This window comes from Pleurodeles waltl, chromosome 12 (assembly GCF_031143425.1).
Source record: "Pleurodeles waltl isolate 20211129_DDA chromosome 12, aPleWal1.hap1.20221129, whole genome shotgun sequence".
Classification (NCBI taxonomy): domain Eukaryota; kingdom Metazoa; phylum Chordata; class Amphibia; order Caudata; family Salamandridae; genus Pleurodeles; species Pleurodeles waltl.
Genome location: NC_090451.1, coordinates 246,175,901 through 246,196,839, shown reverse-complemented (window position 1 = coordinate 246,196,839; position 20,939 = coordinate 246,175,901). Strand labels below are relative to the sequence as shown.

Genomic DNA, 20,939 nt, shown 5'->3' with positions numbered 1-20,939 from the left:
TCTGTAGCTACGTCCCTGTACGTGATCGCGTCATCTTGGTCAAAGGCCATGTGATAAAAGGTAATAAATAGGCCGAGCCGTTTCTCTTCAGATCTCTCTATGAGCCTTATGAAGCAACGCAGCACATTTTCTCTAATCCTAGGCAAGATTTATTTACACTGTCCTTCCGCTGGAGAGATCTTGTGCATATAATTTGTTATTTTCATTACTTTCACATTTGCACGTAGGCAGATTTTTATTAAAGTGGGGCAACAATTATTGGGCATTTTGTGAAATAAGATTAGTTTTTACAATGGGGCTCAAGAGCACTTTCTTCATTAAGACAACGTTCAAACGTCATTTATCTTCCACTTTTTTTATTTTTAGACATGCCCTTAGTTTGCAGATAATGGTGACGCACTCCTTTGTAGAGTCGCTGTTAGAGCTGACGTGTTTTTTCAGACCTGCCTCCATGTTTGAAACAGTTTGCTTCAAAAGGGTCATGGAAGAGCCTTGAACGTTTCTGGAGACATTAGCTATTAATTTTACACTTGTTTTCTCGCCATTACCAGGATCTGTCATAACAAATGAACGAAAAGGACCATTTACTTTTGAGTATAAGATTTTGTCTAGTGTTTTTTCTTTAGTTTACAATGATTTTGTAAATTGCCAGTCTTGGAACCAGGTAGGGAACAATAACAATGACCACCATTATTGTTGTGCCTCTGTGGGCTGACAAGGTGACAGCAACACTTTTAGAGCCCAGTCTGACACTGTCAGATGCAATCTCAATACAATCTTGAGGCTGATACTATGGGCCTGATTACAACTTTGGCGGAGGGTTTTAATTCGTCCCAAATGTGACAGATATCCTACACGCCGTATTACGAGTCCATTATATCATATGGAACTCGTAATACGGCACGGCGGGTGGTATATCCGTCACATTTGGGACGGATTAACACCCTCTACCAAAGTTGTAATCAGGCCCAATGTCTCTCTTCCTTCTGTCCTTCCAGAGCCCTCACTGCAAAGGTTCTAACTCACTCGTACCCCTCTTTCGGTGCCCTAACAGTCGTCGATGCTGATCGTTGTCTGCTGGATTCCTTGTTGTGAAGTTAGTTCCTCCGGGCTGGGCATTGCTGCTGGATGGTTGAACTAAATCTGAGCATGCATCTCCTCTGTTTAGCTGCCTGTTATTCGGTCTTATCAGGAGGCCGCTCATCGAGTGCCTGCAGATGTATGAGTGTTGCCAACGAGACGTGTCCCTAGAGGCGTGCCGCACACAGTGTGACACTCCACTGGCTATCCATGCCTGTCACTTTTGGTCCTATTATCAAACCCGCTGAGGACTTTCCACGCCAGCAGAGCAAATAAGACAAATCATACAGACTCTCCTCTAATTGGGTCCACTGTCACAGTTGACAGTCTGACATGTTTTTCTGTGGGGTTTCTTTGTTTTCTCTTTGTTGGCTTGCATGCCCGTGCTTCACATTCTTGCTGGCTATGCTAAAAAAGACACATGAACAGTTTCTAGATGTAGTTGTTATAAGTGTGAGGCTGTGATAGTTGATGTTGGTCTAGCGGTGTTACCACGATGTCATGAAGCTGCATTGTTGTAATTGAAGATCTGAGCATTGGGGTAATTGTTTTACAGGATGTGACAGCTGAGCTGGGGTCATCAGGGAAGATAGCTGGGAGGGACAGGCAGCTGCAGCCTGAACAAGTTAGGGTGCACGTAGTAATGTGGGCTTTCCAATCTTCGTCTCTTTATTAGTGGATGCAGCTGTAGCTTTAACACATCAAAAGCAAATGTAACTAGGGAGCAGTTTGAGATGCGCAATACATCGGGATCACTAGAGGCAGATCATTTGCATGTGTGCTCCTTTTTCATGACCAGTGTTGTGTACACTTGAACGCTTTGCACTGCATATTGCAATTGATCCTGTGCCACAATAGTAAGGAATGTCCATTCATTTAAAGCAAACCTTGGAGTCCCAGATGTAGGTGCTTGTTTGTGAGTCTTACAGTAGCTAGTGGCAACTACCTGGGTAGTGCTTAAGGTGAGTACTACTGTTAAGAGCTTGTGTAAGGGTGGCAAGTCGAACACTGAAGTCTTACTCCAAGAGATGGTTGACGGTTTCTAACTCAGATACTTTAGGGCACAAGTAATTACTCTCAGGATACTCAGTGTCCAGTCAGACCCATCCCTTTTAAGAAAAGGTCATTATGTACACATATTCGAGGTGCAATAGTTAAAATGACTAAAACACAAAAGAAACAAGCTTCTTGCAACTTTCAAGGCTGTGGTACTAACCCAAACAGTACTATACTGCATATGCAGTAACGCAGTGTATTACAATAACATGCACACCAATAGGCAACCACAGTCTGAGGAAAACAGTTTGGGGTTTGTATGTAAACATTGTGAACTCTCATGCAGAGGTGAGAGACAGAATGCATGCTGCATACAACAGGTCTGCTCTATTTTCTCTGCAGTCCTCAGTGAAATAGACAAATTGTAATTGTATTTATATAGCGCTTGCTACCCCCGATGAGGCGTCAAATCACTTTTCAGCTAGTAGCACACTACTCCAGAACTAAGAAGGATTATTGGTAGATTAGTATATGGATATATGAGTTATTTGAGCAGTGGTCCTGTGAGTCTGTTAGTTGCATTGAAAAGAACAATGGAGGGATAGAAGAGAAAAGAGTTAATTGGGGATCATAGTAGTAAAATGAGGTTTGGGATGATCAAAGGAGGGATACATGAGGGAAGAGGGGAGATCATAGCAGTAAAATGATGTTTGAGGTGAGCCATGAGGGACAGAGGAGGGAAGAGTCTAGAAAGGGTTATTTTGGAGATCATTGTAGTAGAATGTACTTTGGGATGAGCTAGAGAGTGGAGGTAGAGGAGAGATTGAAAGAGCTATAGGCTGAGTCAGAGTAGTGCATTAGGGAAAGTACGTTTTTTTCTCTTCTACAGTAGGAGTAAAGTAATACATGTATAGATACATGACTATATACAAAGGGTATATATGTATAAGGAAGGTAATATATTGAGATTTAAAATTGTACTGTAAAAACGTTGACTTTCAAGTGTTGCAGTACTTGAAGGTAATCTATTTGTGAATTTTTTATCACTTTTTTAATTTAATATTTTTTATATATTCTTTTTTATTTTATCTTTTCCTTAATATTTCAGTAGTGAAGAGCTTGTAAATGAAATAGTTATGATAATATTTACACATTGTGGTAGATAAATATAACAGACCCTTAAGGATCTAGTGAAAGAACTTATATAAAAAAACTATGCAATGACCTATAATCATGTTAAGCATAGAATTTTATATATATATATATATATGTATATATATATATATATATATATATTTAACCATAGGTAACATACACTTGTTAGGTAGACTTAAAGAATATCTATATATTTTAAAACCATAGTTATTATACATATTTGTAAATAGCAACACACATATCTAGATGCATACATTTATCCAAAATATAAATGTGTACATACACAGGGATATGCGGTACATTAATGTTTGAGTATGGAGATTATGTAGGAAAGTGATAGATATGGTAGAATTTCCTGTAGCCTCCCATCTCTATGGTTGTTGGCATTCCTCCAGTCCCATTGATTCTGACCTGGGTCAGTATTTGCACCAGGGACGGGCACTTCCTTCAAATACATGGCTGAGTGGTCTTTTAACATTCAACTTGAGGCTGCCTCACGTCAGATGCTCTCGATTTAAATGAATTTATATTTTATGATCATTTATTTTGACCCTTGGCAGCCAAAAATTAATCATTGAATGAACAACTCTGTTTCAAACACATTGGGATAACAAGTGGCAACTTTGCACACACAAAGGATCCCCGTCTTTAGACCAAGGCCCGAATGGTGACTTTTTCAAACCACCCATCCTTAATTTACAGACATTCTTATGTGAAGGAAACCGGTATCTAGAAACCTGATATTGCCTAAAACAAGTTGGGCGTCTGTGGTGTGTTATATAATAGTTGCCGGTTGCAGAATAACAAGTTTGGGGTGGTGTGTGAGATATTCTGGTCCGTGGCGGGAGGGGTAGAAAGAGCAGGAGCCTCAGCCTCTGCAGGATTACTGTTATTAAGAGAGCACAGGGTGTGCCCACCTCATCTGATCAGGCCTTTAGTGCAGGCTGCCTCTCGGTCCATGCCAGGCCCTCAATGAGAGCGGAGTTCAAAGTGCTATGTCCTGCTGCCCATCACAAATGAGTGGGTCTGAAAATATTGGTTGACTGTCCACTAAAACAGTTAAAAATCCTCAGTGCTAAAAAAAAATTAAAGAATTCCTTTTAAGTCCACAGTGGTGCATTAAGGTGCCATTGGGCTGAGTTACATTTTTGGAGTCTATATGGTGATGTGGTAGTTGGTATCTATAATTGAGAGACAGTTCAGGGGGAGACTTGTTGACTTGTTGAGTTATAAACTGGTCTCACTGGCAGTATTCAGTACGGTGGGAGTACTGGTCCTGGCAATTGCAGCATCTAAAGAAAATTCCCTGCAACCAATGGAGCAGAACTCCAGGTCCCGTGGTGCAGAAGAGAAATTTCCATGTCTCTTTGGGGATGAAAATAGGCAGCTCGAGGCTTTCCTAAAGTGTCGGAGATGGTACGATCATAGATGTACTTCTCGGGCTTGCCATGGCTCTCTGGGCTGCAAGGCATTTGTCACGCATGGCTCTCTCCCTCGCGATGGCCTCCATGCATGCTTCATTCTGCTGGACCTGGCTGTTGTCTCCCAGGTCAGGACGTAACTTTTTTTCTCACATTAGGCAATATACCTTCCTTTTCTTTTAAAGTAGGTTGCAGCAGCAGGGTTTCTTCTAACTCCTGGGCATATTTGTTACCTTGAAAGAAGCAGCAACCAGCAGGTTCCTGATTCTGGCAAACACCTCTCTCAGCTGGACAGTGTCTCCTACATATATCCAGACAAAATGACAACCACTGGCTCGTGGGGGGCGGTATTTACCCTTCTTCGGGGGCTGTGGCAGCTAGCCAGGGCTAATACAGCACAGACTTCCTTCAAGAGTTGAAATACTTGTCCAATAAGGCGGAAAAACTCTTCTTGGGCTCTTCTAAAAAGCAGAGGCTGGTATCAAAGGATCAGGTAATGTGGAGTAGCCTTTTGTTGAAACCAGGAATTGCTCTGCCAAGGTCCCGGTCGCAAAGCGATGCCAGATGCATTACTGGGCAGATGGAAGGGGAGGTCTTCTACTGTAGCACACAGAAACAGGCTGCCAGGGAATAGGTTTGTGTTGGCGTAATCTACCATGCACCTACTGAATTTCATAGAAATATCATTTAACAGAAACACTTGGTGACCTAATCAGCCATTTGAAACATTAGGTATTGTGAAATTAATGGATTACAAAAATATATTGAAGGAGGGTCAAATTGAAAGAGTGAAGAAATTACTAAAGTAAAAGACCAGAGCTGTGAAAGGTATGCAAGGTTTTCTTCAAAATCAGCAGTTTGTGCCTCGAAGCCAGGATTAACAATTATATCAAGTGTCAAGCACATCACTGGCTTGATAGAGCTGTAAAGGTGAGAGGTGTAAAGGCCTGGCACACCATAGCTGAGCTCCCAGAGCACCTAGACACACATTTCTGTGGACAAAGATTAATGAATGACTTTATGTTCCCATAGCTCATCGTGTGACACCTTGGCTGAGACTTAATTTATTTTATTTGTTTATTTTTAGCAGTTTTATACAGCACACATCTGGCGTAAGGACATTAGAGCACCATGTTACATTACACAAGGTCAGATTTATTTATTTTATTTAGGTACAGGGAGCTTAAGTGATTTGCCCAGATTCACAAGGTGTGGATGCAAGGACTTGAACCTGGTTCCCCAGTTGCAAAGTCAACAGCTCTGGCAATTAAGTGACATCTTTAGTAACGGGAATGTGACAAACAGTAAACAAATTTCAAATAGTTTACATGATTAAAAAAAGTTGATTTGCGGACAAGGTACATCTTAAACCTATCCAGAATACTACAATCTACTAGAGACAAAAAGTTCCAATAATGCCCAGTCGTAGATGATGTAGGAGTGATAATCAAAAAGTAGGGTCAAAGTCCTAGGATAAATCATTATTTGGGAGCTCCATTACAATCTATGTAGGAGAAAAATTATCAAGACTAATACTCGGTATAAATGGCCTTTAGATTGAAGCTGAGTCCGTAAATTAACCTTGGCAGATAGTCATTTTCTTAAATGAAAAGATCTCTCAAGCAGGGGCTGGTCACCTAGTGAGTCCAAAGATGTCTCCGCATCTTCAGGTGCAACTCATCATGATACTTAAATGCACAGATAATACTTTAGGTGGAAACCACCCACTACTTGTCGATTTCTATGAACACATTTAAAGTCCTATGCACAGTTTCTTGTGCAGGAAGGGCACATAACAAAGATGTGACATCCCACGTTTTGTTTGACAAGTTGTTTGTTCACACTTAGAATTCTGTTTTTACATTTTATTCTCACTTGCCTCTTATTGTTAATGGTTATATTGAGCAGCAGATCAACGTTACCTTGAAATATTCTAGTTTGGTCTCCATAAGACACTGGGAAAATGGCTGCCTTTCCCCACCTCAGGATACCCTATTCTTGAACACTGGATCAGCCCTCACTGAGAATATTTCCAAAATCGCGCTGGTGTTGCCCCATTGGCAATAATGGTTAGCACAAATTGTTCCTCTCTGTCTTTTCTGGTCAGTTCTTCAAGCTGCAGTGATCAAGACGAGTAGAAGGCTTTTCTAATGATGACTAATAACAAGGAGTAACAATTTAACCCATTCCATTAAATATTTCTTAAATAATATTTTAGATATACCTAAACGCCAGTATCCTTAATTTAATGCAAGTAGTCACTAATAGTTACTTATTGGAAAGTACAGTGTGACAGAAATTGTCTAGTTATCACGACAGTAAGAGACGGTGAGTTCTTTACAATATGTATAAAAAGCTTACTGTGCTAAGAAACAGTATTTCAGTATGGTCCTAAACAATTCTTTCTCTGCAGACGTTTAAGGTGATCTGCCACAGTGAAAAACGATTTTATATGCATCAGTTGGCTATTTCTAATCTTTAATTTTGAGTTTAAAACAACTAAACTGCTTGGTCCAAATAATTCTAAAGCCATTACTTTAAATTTTATGTATCTGGCTTGGTAGATTGTTTCTGATTTGGTGTTGTTTTCTGCAGTTACAGGTCTTTTGTGTCAGAAGATGCAGGGCCTAGTACCTTGGTGGCCACTGTACACGCATCTGACCCTGATGGAGATGGAATTATCTATGAAATAACTGGAGGGAACGAAGATGGAAACTTTGTTATTGATCCACAAAAAGGTAATAAACAATATACGAGGCTCACATGCTGGGCACCTCACCAATCAAAACAATAGTTACCCAATATTGCAACAATGGGTCAATCATTAGTATTTGTGGAAGCCTACTTAGACAAGATTTGGCCAAACACAGGAAATATATCAGTTGAAATGACTAGAAGTGGGAACTGTGCAAACAGTCTCCTCGTTGAATTTTCACATACCTCGAAATCTCAACTTTACGTTTTAATGCCCTGACATCACATAGAGAACATGCCATAAGGAAAACCGGAAAAGGGCAGGTGGTCCTCAGTCCCCTCCTATACATTGTTTGGGCATCAGAGGGATTCTTAAGCAACAGGCACTCATGGGAAATTATTTTGTAGCAAGTGTACTTCTACTGGCCTACTGCCTTATCTCGTGTTCAAGGTCACAGGGGCCCAAGTACTCTGACACTTCAAATCTCACTACTTCTTTTGGGGATTTCACTTCCAAGGCAGTACTTTTGCATTATCTCCCTACATGAGAGTTTGTTTTTGCTCAAAGCTTGAATACTGAGACATTTACAGGGAGAGAGTGAGGGTGTGTCCTTTCATCCCATCTGAAACACTAAAGATGTATTGCCAGAGGTGGGCTGGTCATTCTACGCGTTCTAGATCTAGAGCTTCTTTCAGAGGTGAACGCGCTGCTATCACCAAACGTGCCCCCATAATCTCATTGTCACTTGCAGTGTGTAGCTGGAATGAACCCTTTTACAATAAATGATTTTAGTTTCCATTCCAGACGGGGTGTCTTATCACGCACCAAGAAGAGTTTTAAAAGTGCCACTGAGTGGAAGTCCAAGAGATAGTTTTAGAAGAAAACACATTTGAGGGTAGAAATGCGAATATTGAACACCTATAACAAAAACAGAAAAAACAATAACATTTGACTAATGCTGAGATATTGTCTAGTTCATGCAAAGACAGCCTAAAATAATTATTTACTGCAATTTGAAGGAAAAATCAAACCTTGCACAACTATGGTCAAACGAATGTCAACTTAGCAGCCACGTGGTATTGCCCGGCTGTATCCAAGGACCAAAGCCCATAGTCTAAGATGCGGCATCTAAGTCAGAAGTTAGAAGCAGGAGTTTAGTAGATCAACCTATGCAAGATCTTTACATTCCAATTGTTCAAAAACCTCTTAACATTTCTGTCACAGATGTTGTAGTGTAAACGCCTGTGAGGCCCTACACTTCTGTCTATGTATCTTACGTTTGTAACTACATCCAGAAGTTGACTAGTATATATGGAAATGTCCTCATCTGTGAAGCTACCTATATGAATAATGTTTGTGACTATTATGCTTGTGAACTTTGAGCAGGCATTGAAATGGGCTACATTTGCTGTGTTTGTTGTATAATCACCTATTTTTCTGATTTACTTTTACAGGATTGATTCGTCTTCGATCCAATGCGGTTCCCAGATTCCAAGGCACGGAGTCTGTACTTAACGTGACTGCCACTGATGACAATGCTTCTGGTGGCTCTGGCTCCTTATCCAGCATGGCCCTAGTCATTGTGCGAATCAATGACGTTAATAATAATAAGCCGTTGTTCCAAAAGGTATGTTTAAAGTGGCTCATGGAAAAAGTGTTTTTTAATATAAAAGTTTGGATCTAATGCTGACACACTCGTGCTCCAAATGTCATTAGGGAAACCATTCAATTAACTAACCATTTCGTTGAAAGTTTCCCATATGCTTGATTTCCTGTTCTGCTGCACATGTTCGAATAATTGTCATCCTCCATGACTGATATATCAAACCTTCTGCATCAGTTGAGTCTCATTTTTGACAGCTCCCCTACCCAGATTTCTTGGGTCCTCATCTCTAACCTTGTCTGGTTTCCTGCCATAAATCCTCCTAGCCCCGATGGTCTAAAATTTGATTCATCTGTTTCACACGTGCCCTATTCTCCATCCTCACCCTTGACTAGCCAGTTTACCTGACCGCTCCCCCCCCCCCCCCCACCCCAGCAATGTTCGATGCCTTTATGGCTTCTGCTTCGGCACATGAGTCATAATTCTACAGTTCAAATAGACTCTTTAAAGTATATTAATCTGGAGTTCCACTGGTTGCACAACTGGAAGTTCTATAGGAATCATGATTGTTTATAGTGGGTGAATGTATTTGGGGTCTGATCTAGCAAAGCCGTAATTCCATAAAAATGATCACAGACTCACTAGGTGGGACATAGGACAAGAAATCTGGAATTTTAACAACACATGGAATGACCAAGGTTAGAAGTAACAAATGCAGTCTTCACCAAAAGAAATGGGAGGCTAAGTGTTACCTCTGCAATTATTCACAAATACCCCAGCCAGACAAGAAAAATAATTGTTCACAATGCACTGATGTTTACCTCACATACACTGACACAGAGAGTGCAAACAGTAGAACCTATATTGTGGTAAAACCCAATTTTGCTGAACTGTCCCACCCAGAATGAAACACTCCCAAAGTAATTTACATTGAAGTGCAGGGGGATACATACATGAATGTACAGATGTATGTGGAGTATGTATATAGTGCAAACTAGCTACAAAGCATCAGAGCACCTTACAGTAGTGGTGGTACATATAATATGGGTGTCATCAGAAAGATCAGAGCAAGTGCTGAGGAGAAGGTTTATAAGCAGGGAACAGAAAGGACAAGAGGAGGTTATTCACAACAGAAGCAGTAGGGAGAAATCCCCAGAGAGTGCCTGACATCAACAAAGGTTACACTGGGTTGGGGTGATGCTGATGACGGTCAACCAAGCACATCTCAGTACTTCAATACTTTGTCCTAGGGTAGTGGGGACTAGGGGGGCTGGTCTTCAAGACTCGCAAACCATTTATATGGGGGGAATTAAAAAGATATAATTTTTACTAGAGTGGTAAGGTGCGGCATTGATCACCTTGATCCTTCTTTTGATTTAATTGACATCTCAGTACTTGCTGCTCCTTCACTGGCAGTCTTGTATTATGGAGGTAGTATATAGCTTAATCGAGTTTGGCTACTAAATCGCTGGCAAGTGCCCTACCCTTTTAACTTCTGCAGAGCTCTCTGAAAATTTCAGGAGTGGTACAACAGCCTCAGAAATGACTGTATTTCATTTCAAGTATGATTTAGTTCTTTGGTTAAAAGAGGTGTTTGCCAGTTTCTGTCTTCCTCTTTAGACTGTCATACTCGAATACATTCAGTTGTTAGTTTCTGGTTAGGTTCATGTATCACTGTTGCTGTCCAATTTGTCAACTAAAGCAACCTATGGGGAGGCGGATCTTTAAATGCTTTGGTGTAGCTCCCAGTCGGCTTCTGTTGTGTTGTGTGTTGCTTGGCATACCTGTTGGTGTTTCCATCAGGAGATCTTGGCTTCTGCTATTGTCTGTCTGTCTTTGTGCTGCTTATGGCCACCTTCTGCTGGGTGTTCTTTTCTTTAAGGCGCTTCTCATGCGTCTCTTTAACACTGGTGCATATGACCGGATTCAGCATTGTGTACCTAGTGTGTAGTCCATTTATAGGCAGTGGAACTGGCGAACTTGAATTAATTGTGATGTGATGTAGAGAGACTGCTAGTGTTTCTCAAGCACATGATATGTTTTTTTCAGATGTTTAATCCAGCATGCTCTTGCATGTTTATGGATGCTATTGTTAGCATAACAGCAGGTTGTTACTTGCGGATTGCAGTCACATGTAACACCCAGTGCTTAATTTGTGCGAGTGGGTGCAGATGAAAGGCATCAGCACTGATTTTTTAGGGCCAGGGCTTACTTTTAATCAGAGTTTGGTCCAGCACAAGAACAAAGAAGGCAGAAAGAAAGGCGAAGTAGAAGATCAGGAAACACTGACAAAGAAAAGATGCCGGGATGAGGAGGAGCCTGCAAGAATGAGGTGAAACAAAGTGAAGGGTAGAGCTGTAGAAGAAAGAGACATGAGCTGGAATCAAGACTATGTATCCTTGGTATTGGGCAGCCCAGGCTTTGGCAACACTGCAGCGGGCTCCTAAGAAAAACATTGTACTTATGTATTTATTTAACAAATTGGTAATCTCTACACCAGATGGATAGTCATCCGACATCATATTTGGAATGCACGTTCCTCTCTATTGGAGTTAGCATGTTGTATGCTGGGGAGTTTTTTTTTCTCAATTTGTCGATATTCTAAGGTTACCTAAAAGGGTTCCTTTGGCAAGTAATATGATTTTATTAGTACAACACCACTAATCATCATAGTATGTTTTCAGTACGGAGTTTATTGAGTGGATTTACTAACACTTTGTGCCTGGTTTGCATCACACAAGTGACATCAACCTGATGCTAAGCATTGTTTTGTAATATAATTTTCAGAACAAATCATGAATTGCATTGGAAAGTACCAGCACTATGTGCTACTTTGCGTCGAGGAGGCGGACCATGGGTGGTACACAGACATTCCCCTGCACCCACCCATGGATTTTGACAATAATTCCTTTCAATTAACTTTGATAGAAACGGATTTGTTTTTCTCCAAACCTTTCCAACTTTGCATGTGTGCTGTACTTTATAACACACATACAAAGTGGCAAAGTGTTAACATTTGTCAAAGCATTGAAATTTGTGGTGGAAGGCTACTCTTCCTGTATAAAACCAATGCTTGACATGAATAACATCATATATTAATAGATATGGGACTCAGCAACACCAAATATTAGTAGTTATGATGCTTTTGTGGCCACTCATTTTCAAGAAACACAGCACAGCAACTTTGGATTTCTATTGCCTACCAGTATCAATGACATGTCACTCATATTCCCTGTAGTCCTCATTTTCTTAAGGAACATTTCCTATTTATTGCTTTAGACACTTGTACGACTCATTGTCTCTTTATAACGTGTGTGATGTAAAGAGTGTTTACACTCCACATTGGGATGAGTATCACCGTAAAATAAATAAATGTAAAAGAGAGGTCAAGGAGAGATGAGGGGCACTATTGGAGAGTTATGGTGGGGGAATCTGTGAAGAAGGTGGTCATGGTCTTTTTTCCAAAGATAATTTTATTGATTGTTGGACCACATTAGATGGGATTGCATGCCATGCTGAATTTATCCAGTGGGTGCCAGTTTGGAAATTCAGGAAAGTACAAATGTGTTTGTCATCTTCAAATGTACATTGAATTCCATGGTCCCACTCTTTTAAGATGTCTTTGAGTAAACCAGTGTACCTCATTCTGTCTAGTCTATATTGTTTTCTTGTTTAAGGTACTTATCATTTTTTCCTCTTCTATATTTAAAATTTGTAAGATCCATATGAAGGGCAGATGTTTATCTAACACATCATTATCATAATTTCCCAATATATACTAATAAAAAAAAGACATTAGGTAATTTAGAAGTAGGGATAACAATCCGCATCCCACCTCTTGGTTTACCTACCTCATTTATTTAGATATGTGATAACCCCTGTCTTTCTGGTGGCAGAACCTCATCCTCGAAAATTCCCCACCCATTTAGCAGAGAATTAAATTTAACATGCATATAATGCCGTAATGGGCTTGCCTAACAGTACAAAGTGGATATAAAGCCCATTCCTGCCCCCCTCCCTTATAGTATCTTTTGGTGCGGTGTAAACACTATACCAAATACTAATTTGTTTATTTGATTATATCCTTCTGCCAATACAAGTTTGTACTAAGATACTACACTATGCCACAGTTCCTACCTGCCTGGGTTCAGGCCTGCAAACATCTCCAGTGAGAACTTCAGTGGCCTAGTGTTAAAATAAATTCAGGAACATTCGGAGATAAAGGACCAGAGGAACTGTAAACACTTCAAAGACACCAGAAGCATTTGTTTAGCTTCTAATTTTAGAACTTTAGAAATATTATATAATAATTATTGTAAAACCAGCTACATTCCAAACTATGCTTCTTTATATTCTGCAGGAATGGAGAAATTAAAATATCATGATAAAAAACATTATTGGTCAGTGTCAAAAAACGTTAGTTTTGCACTAAGACAAAACATTCTGGTATTTAATATTAATGGTAGTGCAATGTCATGTGAATAAAAAACTGATTTACAGGTGGTTCAGAAAACTCATGAACCCCTGACTTGTCCCCTAGTTGTTGCCCCTCTTCCTCTTGGTAAGTGTCCCTGTTTGGTACTTCAGTACCACCAGACCTTTTCTCATTCCTCAGCCTTCCAATTGTATTCTTCTAAATATTATGTTTTGCACCCTACCCCGGATCAGTCTACATTCTCATGCTACTTTCAGGAAGGACACCTGCCCGTAACTCCAGCTCTCTTCAATTTTCTCCTACCTTCCCAACCATCCATCTCAGATTAATAACAATACATTTTGTTGAACTAAATGTCAATCAAACATTCTGATACCAGAATATTGGAGGGGGGAAGAGGGATCCAGATGGTGGAAAAACAATCAGCAGGATTGGGATGGATAGGGAAACACTTTACACCTAGCTTCATGCACACAATTTACTCTTACAAATTGAATTGAAATTACAGAAGGTTGATACATTATCTTTTAGTACTAATTCTAATGGTAACATATGAAGAAGTACAAGCAAATTGCTTTTACTCTTTGTCCAGTGTCAACATTACAGAGACCATGCTTCTGTGCTAGAAAACCAGGCACCTGGGACCTCTGTATTGAAGGTGGAGGCAACAGATGCTGATGAAGGGCCAAATGGCAGAGTGAAATATGGAATAATGCACAGAGATGGTACCGTCCCAGCATTTAGCATCCACCCAGACACAGGTAGAAACAACTGGATATCTTCTATTGTATCATTGAATGCCACTGTTGTTAGGGCCATTGTCTAACTATGTAAAATGATGGAAAATCTCTTCCTTTCCTATAATTCGGTATTCCCTGCATTTGAGAATGTATTTGCCCTGCGTGACAGTAAGGAAGACACCCACGTGTAGTTATGAGTTTGAGCAGAATCAGAATTTTGTCTATATATTTGTAAATCCTATTGGATTGCCAACGTAGTTATCCCTGCACCAGCAGCACAGCCAAGGAAAGTGATCCACTGTGTAAAATGTTGCTGAGATACCAAAATGGGCCATAGCTTCAGTATGTCCTTTGTTCACCTCATTGATTCACCGAATGAGAAAAATGGAACAGATCCCTTGGCCCAGAAACCATCTAAAAAAAGAATCAACAGTGTTTTGTAGTTTGTTGTAAGACTGAATTTGAAAGGCCAGTGGCCTCTCCAGAGGGTTTTATGGTGAATGGCAAGTTGAAGATTGGTCCACAAGAAGCAGAGGTCTGTGGGACAAGTGAGGACTTTTTAATGATTGGCATGACTAAATCTCTCTTCAGTTATCCAGGGACAAGTCTGAATGCAAAAGATGCCTTGCTAATCCTACTGAGTGATGCACAACTGCCAGTCAAAGAGATGGATATGTAAAGATGCCAGCAGCACATACAAACCAAAGCATTTAAATCAAAGAACCATTGAATTACACTGGTCCATTCTAAGGGGAATAAAGCTTTGACATGTATGCTTGTGATTGGAAAAGTTACTGTAAACCTCATGCCACAGGCATCTCTTTGTAGCAAGTGCGATGTTGTCATATTTTGTCATGCTGGTAACCTTCCTGTCTTCTCAGCAATGCTCTGACTCTCTACCTCCATTTCTTGTGGGAAGCACCCTCTTTATCAGCCTATTTAGGGCATCTTTAGCATGGGGCGCCTGACTCGGAATTTAGATACAGTACTGTCGCACGTACTTCTATTGCCAGAATCTTCTCCTTGAACACTGATTGATTCACTTCTCTTTTCAGGGACTTTGACAACACTCGTGAGGTTTAATCGTGAGCAACAAAGGGAGTACTCCATCACCCTGACCGCTACAGACCAAGCCGCTGAGCCGCTCATCGGGATCTGCCAGATAAACATCATCATCCTAGACCAAAACGACAATGACCCCAGATTTGAAAACATTCGCTATGAACGTAATTAATACGGTTGACTAGAGATCCTGCCTCATTGAATCCTTGATATTATTAACTCCCTGGATCAAGTCATCAGTCAGAAGCACTTAAATGATCATTATTCAGCCCCTAAGTCACATGTGCTTCTAAAACCCAAAATAAATAAAATCCAAATAGAACTAGACATGATATCTAACCAAATAGTAAACTCAAGTTAGGTTTTAAGAACGATAAATAAATTGTACAGAATGTTCTCCCTTTTTTAATTCATTATAAGTAAATTTGTGGAAAACCTGTCTGAATTTAACTTTCCAGAAGGATGAGGAGCCCAGTTCTAAATCCAGAAAAAGAACACATTATTTTTTGTGATTTATTTCCTTTTCCTACTGGTTCAAAACCCCCAGTTCCCTGGAGTTATGCCACACTTGTGAGCTACGGCAGTTATTTCACTGATGTCGTAATATACTAGAAGTGTGTCTTTTTTCAACCAACCTCAACTTAAATAGTCAAATATATTAGGAGTTGTGAAATATGACACAAATCTAATGGAGTTTGTTATGTGGACTAATTGGTAATGTAGTCAGTGATAAGGCATTGAAAAAGTAGTACAAAAACACTACTCTCGAACTCCAAATGCATACACATTTCAAAGTTGTGTTTAATTATATTGAAAATATTTAACCCCTTTTAAAGACACTGCTGAATCAAAACTCCATCAGGTATATTAACTGCGGTTTATTTTACTACAAAAAAGATACTTTGATTTGCCTTTCAGTCCTAACTACCACCGAATGATCATCGGTCTCCAAGTTGATCATTCCACCAAAACTCCTCGAAGGTATATAGTACAAATGCCCAGACTTATACAACTTTTGTATAATCTTAGGCAGATTCCAAAACAGTGTATTTGTTTCCATATTAGTAAAAACGGAAATGCGACTGCACAAAAAGTTGTGCTTCTCCATGAAATAATTTGCATACAAGCAGAGCAGCCTGGTGCATACTCTGTCTCTGTGAGTGCGGGGCTGGAGGTGTGAAGGGTACACAGCTAGCCCATCTCTCATCGACAGAAGGTTGCACAAGGCTCCGCGCTCTCCTTCCTTTTCCTGAAGGAATCCTGACCCGGTGCAGCGTTCCCACAGGATAAAGTGCATTGTAGACTGAAGATATGTATGCTTATATCAGCACTGCAGGCACATACACCAATGCCCATGCAAGGATTTCATTTTTAATCTTGTTAATTAGGGGTACAAATTACATTTTTTACTCTTCCCTACACAGTCCCTTTGTGATCCATCCAGGGCAATTTCCTCTCTGAACCCAAAGGGTGTAGGGCTGAGTAGGCCCTTGTCCCACCACGGTAGTCAACGAATGCAGAAGAAGCGGGGTCATATGTGCAACTTAAGTAGTCATGGAGGTCTGGGCTTTGATAAGCTTTGCTACTAGCCCGGCCTTCATCCTACACACATGGACATGCCCTTTGGCTATCAGAATCAGGGTGCAGTAGTTCTGCCCTTGTACAAATGTAGTGTGAAGTTAGTGCCTTGCAGGTGTGCATAATCTTTCATGACGTATTGTTTTCAAAAGGTCCTTTCTTTTTAGCTAGACAGAAGGCTTATTTCAGAAATGTTTATAATCAAGTGATATGTAGGATGGACTTGGCAGTTATGAGAGCAAAACAAATCAACTTTAACACTAGAAAAGTTTAGTTTCTTTTTGTTATTTTCAGTAACTATACTGGTCAGAGTTTTATAACTGGTTCCAGTATCACATGCCCACCACCGTTGATAAGAAGCTGTCTTTCGCTGTTTCAGATTTCTTGCATGAAGACACTGCAGTTGGGACCAGCTTTCTCCGCATTGCTGCCCATGACGATGATTATGGAACAAATGCTGCAATTACATACTCCATGGCAGGTGAAGAACCAAAGTATTTCCAAATTAATCCCACCACAGGCTGGGTGTATGTTGCCCACCCTATATCTAAGGTAAGCTTGCACTCCAGGATTTGCAATAAAGTTGGCTTAAAGTTGTTGTGGTTACTGCACTGGCTGGATATATTGCAATAAACCCTCTCCTTTCTATTACTGCCTGGAACTGACCATACCTTTGACAATGAGGATTCAATAGTTGATGACATTGGGGACCTGGAGAATTAGCTGGTGGAGTATCCTCCTCACTGATACACACAAGAGTTAGATTACAAACCCTAAAACCTGTCACTCATCTGGTATTGGTTCCTTGCTTTGCGAAAAAGATCTATGTTCTGTATCGGGGTGTCAGCTTGATTGAAAAGGCTGGGAATTATCAACACGGTCTAGGAGCACAAGGCTGTCGTAGAGCACAACAATAAGGCCATCTGACAGCTATGTGCATCCTTCTGGAGACTGGTTTGTGGGCAGAAGAAACTGCTCTTATTGAGAATGAGAACCTTGCCTGATCTCTCGATAATCGGTGCCAGTGCCACAATGAGTGTGTTATTGGCCCTGGTGCAAGGGAAGAATACCCCTCACACTGTTTGGATTATGAAATACAGGTGTAACTGGAGTTTTAGTGTGCTCTCTAAAACCCTGGCTATAGTGCTCCTGCGCCTTCTGCACTATTGATAGCTACTAACCAGGCACCATATTTTTATAGATAAGGCACACCACACTTGTTTGCGCTGTAGCGCACCTTTAACAGATTGCGCCCGATGCAAATAGAGACAGTGTGCCCTCTTAAAGATAATGCACTACCACAAGGGAAGCTGTGAACTTACGGCTGACATGGAGACAGGCAATAGCGAATGGAAAGCAGAGAGTCTCTTTGAGGCAGCTGCCCTTCTTTCACAGTGTAGGCGGCACTCAGTCTTCATTTTAAGGGGGAACAGAGATTCCCCTGCAAGCGGGTGCAGTGAATGATTGTACCCATATGCAGGAGTTTGTGTGAGGGAGATCATGAGCCCTTCTTATCCCATTGCAAGTGTTGCACTGACTGTGCGCCACCCCTTTGTGGCACACATTGAGTGCATCATCTGACAGCCCCTTTGCCTCTGCACCCGCTTCAGTGATACCGTACCACTGCAGAAGCACAATGCTCATGCCAATGAGGTAATATACCACCAGTGCATGCCTCACAAGTGTCTGTAGCCCCTTCTGTAATACCAAAGTGCTCCAGTTCACCATACCTGACACCCTGGGTGCTTGGTGCATGTGCATGTGTAAGCTAGGCCGCTGACTGCCTCCTAAACCCAGTGTCTCTCAAAGATAAATTATTGTGTAGGGAACAACCAATCCTTTATGCCCTGTTGAAATGTCAAATATTCCTTCAGTCTGGGGGAATAATGAAAAGGAACCATTTCTATAGTATAGCACAAATGATTGAGATAGTCAGCTGCTTTTTTGGCTTTAGGTGATTCAGTCAATGTGGACAAGAAGTATACCAGCTGATCACATCAGGGAGGGAAGCAGCCAAAATGTTGGCTAGAAAGAAATCTCCTCTTTTCAAAGAGCTTTGCATGCAAAGCACAAGGATTTAAAGATTATTCACTGCACTACTGAAACCCAGGTGCTAGTACAGTTCTACTCGTCTGATGCATTTTAAGCGCTTTAAATTCAGTGGAAGTTGGGCGGGCTCATTCTGGACTTTCTGAAGTCATATGACTGCAGTCTTAGAAAGTACCAGATACAATTGGTTGCAGTGTTTTGACTTAGATAATAGAAATTAAATTCTCTCAGTAACTCTAGCAATTACAAAGCATGGAAGAAGCCTTTGCAAGATGTGCAGCTGAAAGAATGAGCTTTTTATTACTGCCCTACTTTGTGTTGAGATCAGGAATTCGATGTATATTTTAAATCCCAATTTTTCAATCTGTTTCACTGGTGTGACAGTAGCTACCCAGTCCCAGCAGCCAATAAAGATGACAATTCCACTGCAGATTGAGTAAAGTCTAAGAACTTACAGTATATCTAGATAGCAATATGTGTCAACATATTCTGGCTCTTCCAGCAAATAAGGTTCCTTGCGCATGGACAAACCTCAGCAACAGAGGTAGAATCACCACCCTTGTGATATGTAATAAGCGTTTCATTGGGGTCCATGCAAAAGCAGAGCTCATATCATCAGTTCAGTCAGCTAAGGAGAAGCAATTAATATTGAAAATAAATAGAGTTCTGACCACGGAGGCACAATACAACAAGACCCATAAGATACCCGAGAGATAACTCAAAAGGAGCCTGACCTGCTAGCTGGCTGTGAGTGGGGGAAAAAAGCTTCAACCCAAAGGAGAGCACAGCTAGTGATCCAAATGGAAGGATTGTGTCTTGGATGGTGTTGAAGGCCACCAACAAATCTAAAAGAAATATGACTTCTACACCACTGTTATCAGTAGCCATGTGCCCGTGTTTCTGACTCCCAATAATCACTGAGTCTTTTCACCTTCCCAGCCAAAAAAGGCTTGAAAGCATTGAGGCAGCCTACGCCCTGAATATGAATGAGGAGTTTGGCAATTAATGTGCATTCCTGCACTTCAGTGGGAGAAGGTGCCAGGAATTGGGTCCGATATTTGCTGTGTCCAAACTGTTGAGATTGATTTTTTCTTTCACAGCAAAATTACCATAGGCCTTCTCATCTTCATGGATATCACACCCACATAATGATAGGAGTTGACTAGGGTTCACAGATGTTCACTTCATCCTTATATTGAAACAGTGGTAACATGGGTGAGCACATCCTTACTTTTGAACTCCATCCAAGAAATCTGAATTGTGGGACACTTTTCCACATTAATTGAAGCACTTGCTCTAAGAGAAAAGGCATTGCCATGGTTTACAAAACCCAAAAAGGTGCAGTCGGTGAGGGGAAATGCATTGCTATTGCTTGCAAATATCCACACAACTACACCCTTGTTGCTGTTCACCAACTCATCTGTGAATGCCAATAGTCCCGTCCCAAAGAACTGAGGACTACAGAACATATATTGAACTAATGTATCCTCTGCAGTAGAACTGACATTTGTGAACATGAGTATTTGCAGCCCTAATTTCAGGAGGTGCGATTTCGTAGGCACTGATGCCAGCTTTTTTACTCAAATACATTTCACTTACCTACTGAAAATATTTTAATTATCAATCCTGAGCCTATAAAGGAAAGCTGCCCCCACAGACTTCTCACTATTTCTAGATTTCATATCCTTAACACCTGCAAAATTCCATGCGCTACTCAACATTAATTTGAATGTGCAAGCATGCTTGTGCTATGGCAGCGATATGAAACATGTGTGAGCCGGACTTAGATAGTGTCAATGTGACCCATAAAGTTGGTCAGAGCATAGATGTGAGTGAAGGCAACACAGCTGCCACAGTTTCAGTCAAACTTTATAGATCACTCAACTAAGCATCTATCTAAGTGGATATTTGAAGAGTGGGGTGTACAGAGCACATAGAGGTCTTATTGTGCTACAGAGGGCTGGTCAACTAAAGAAAAAAGGTCAGCAAAACTACAGAAATCCACTGATTGAAGGGATGTAAAAAGATCAAAGAGCCTGGATTTTGGCATTTTTCTGAATTTGTATAAGTAAATTTCCATTTTAAAGTTACTGGGGAGTTTGTTCTAAAATGTTGCTCTAGTTAC

General features: G+C 40.7%; 1 protein-coding gene across 1 annotated transcript in view; it reads left to right on the top strand.

Moving 5' to 3' along the window:
* Window positions 1–20,939, top strand: part of LOC138268205 (neural-cadherin-like) — a 506,556-nt gene that overhangs the window by 211,944 nt on the left and 273,673 nt on the right. The window contains exons 7-11 of the mRNA XM_069217644.1: window positions 7,248–7,390; window positions 8,802–8,974; window positions 13,978–14,146; window positions 15,181–15,351; window positions 17,145–17,317. Of these exons, the coding sequence (XP_069073745.1) occupies window positions 7,248–7,390; window positions 8,802–8,974; window positions 13,978–14,146; window positions 15,181–15,351; window positions 17,145–17,317 (829 nt within the window). The remainder of the gene's footprint in view (window positions 1–7,247; window positions 7,391–8,801; window positions 8,975–13,977; window positions 14,147–15,180; window positions 15,352–17,144; window positions 17,318–20,939) is intronic.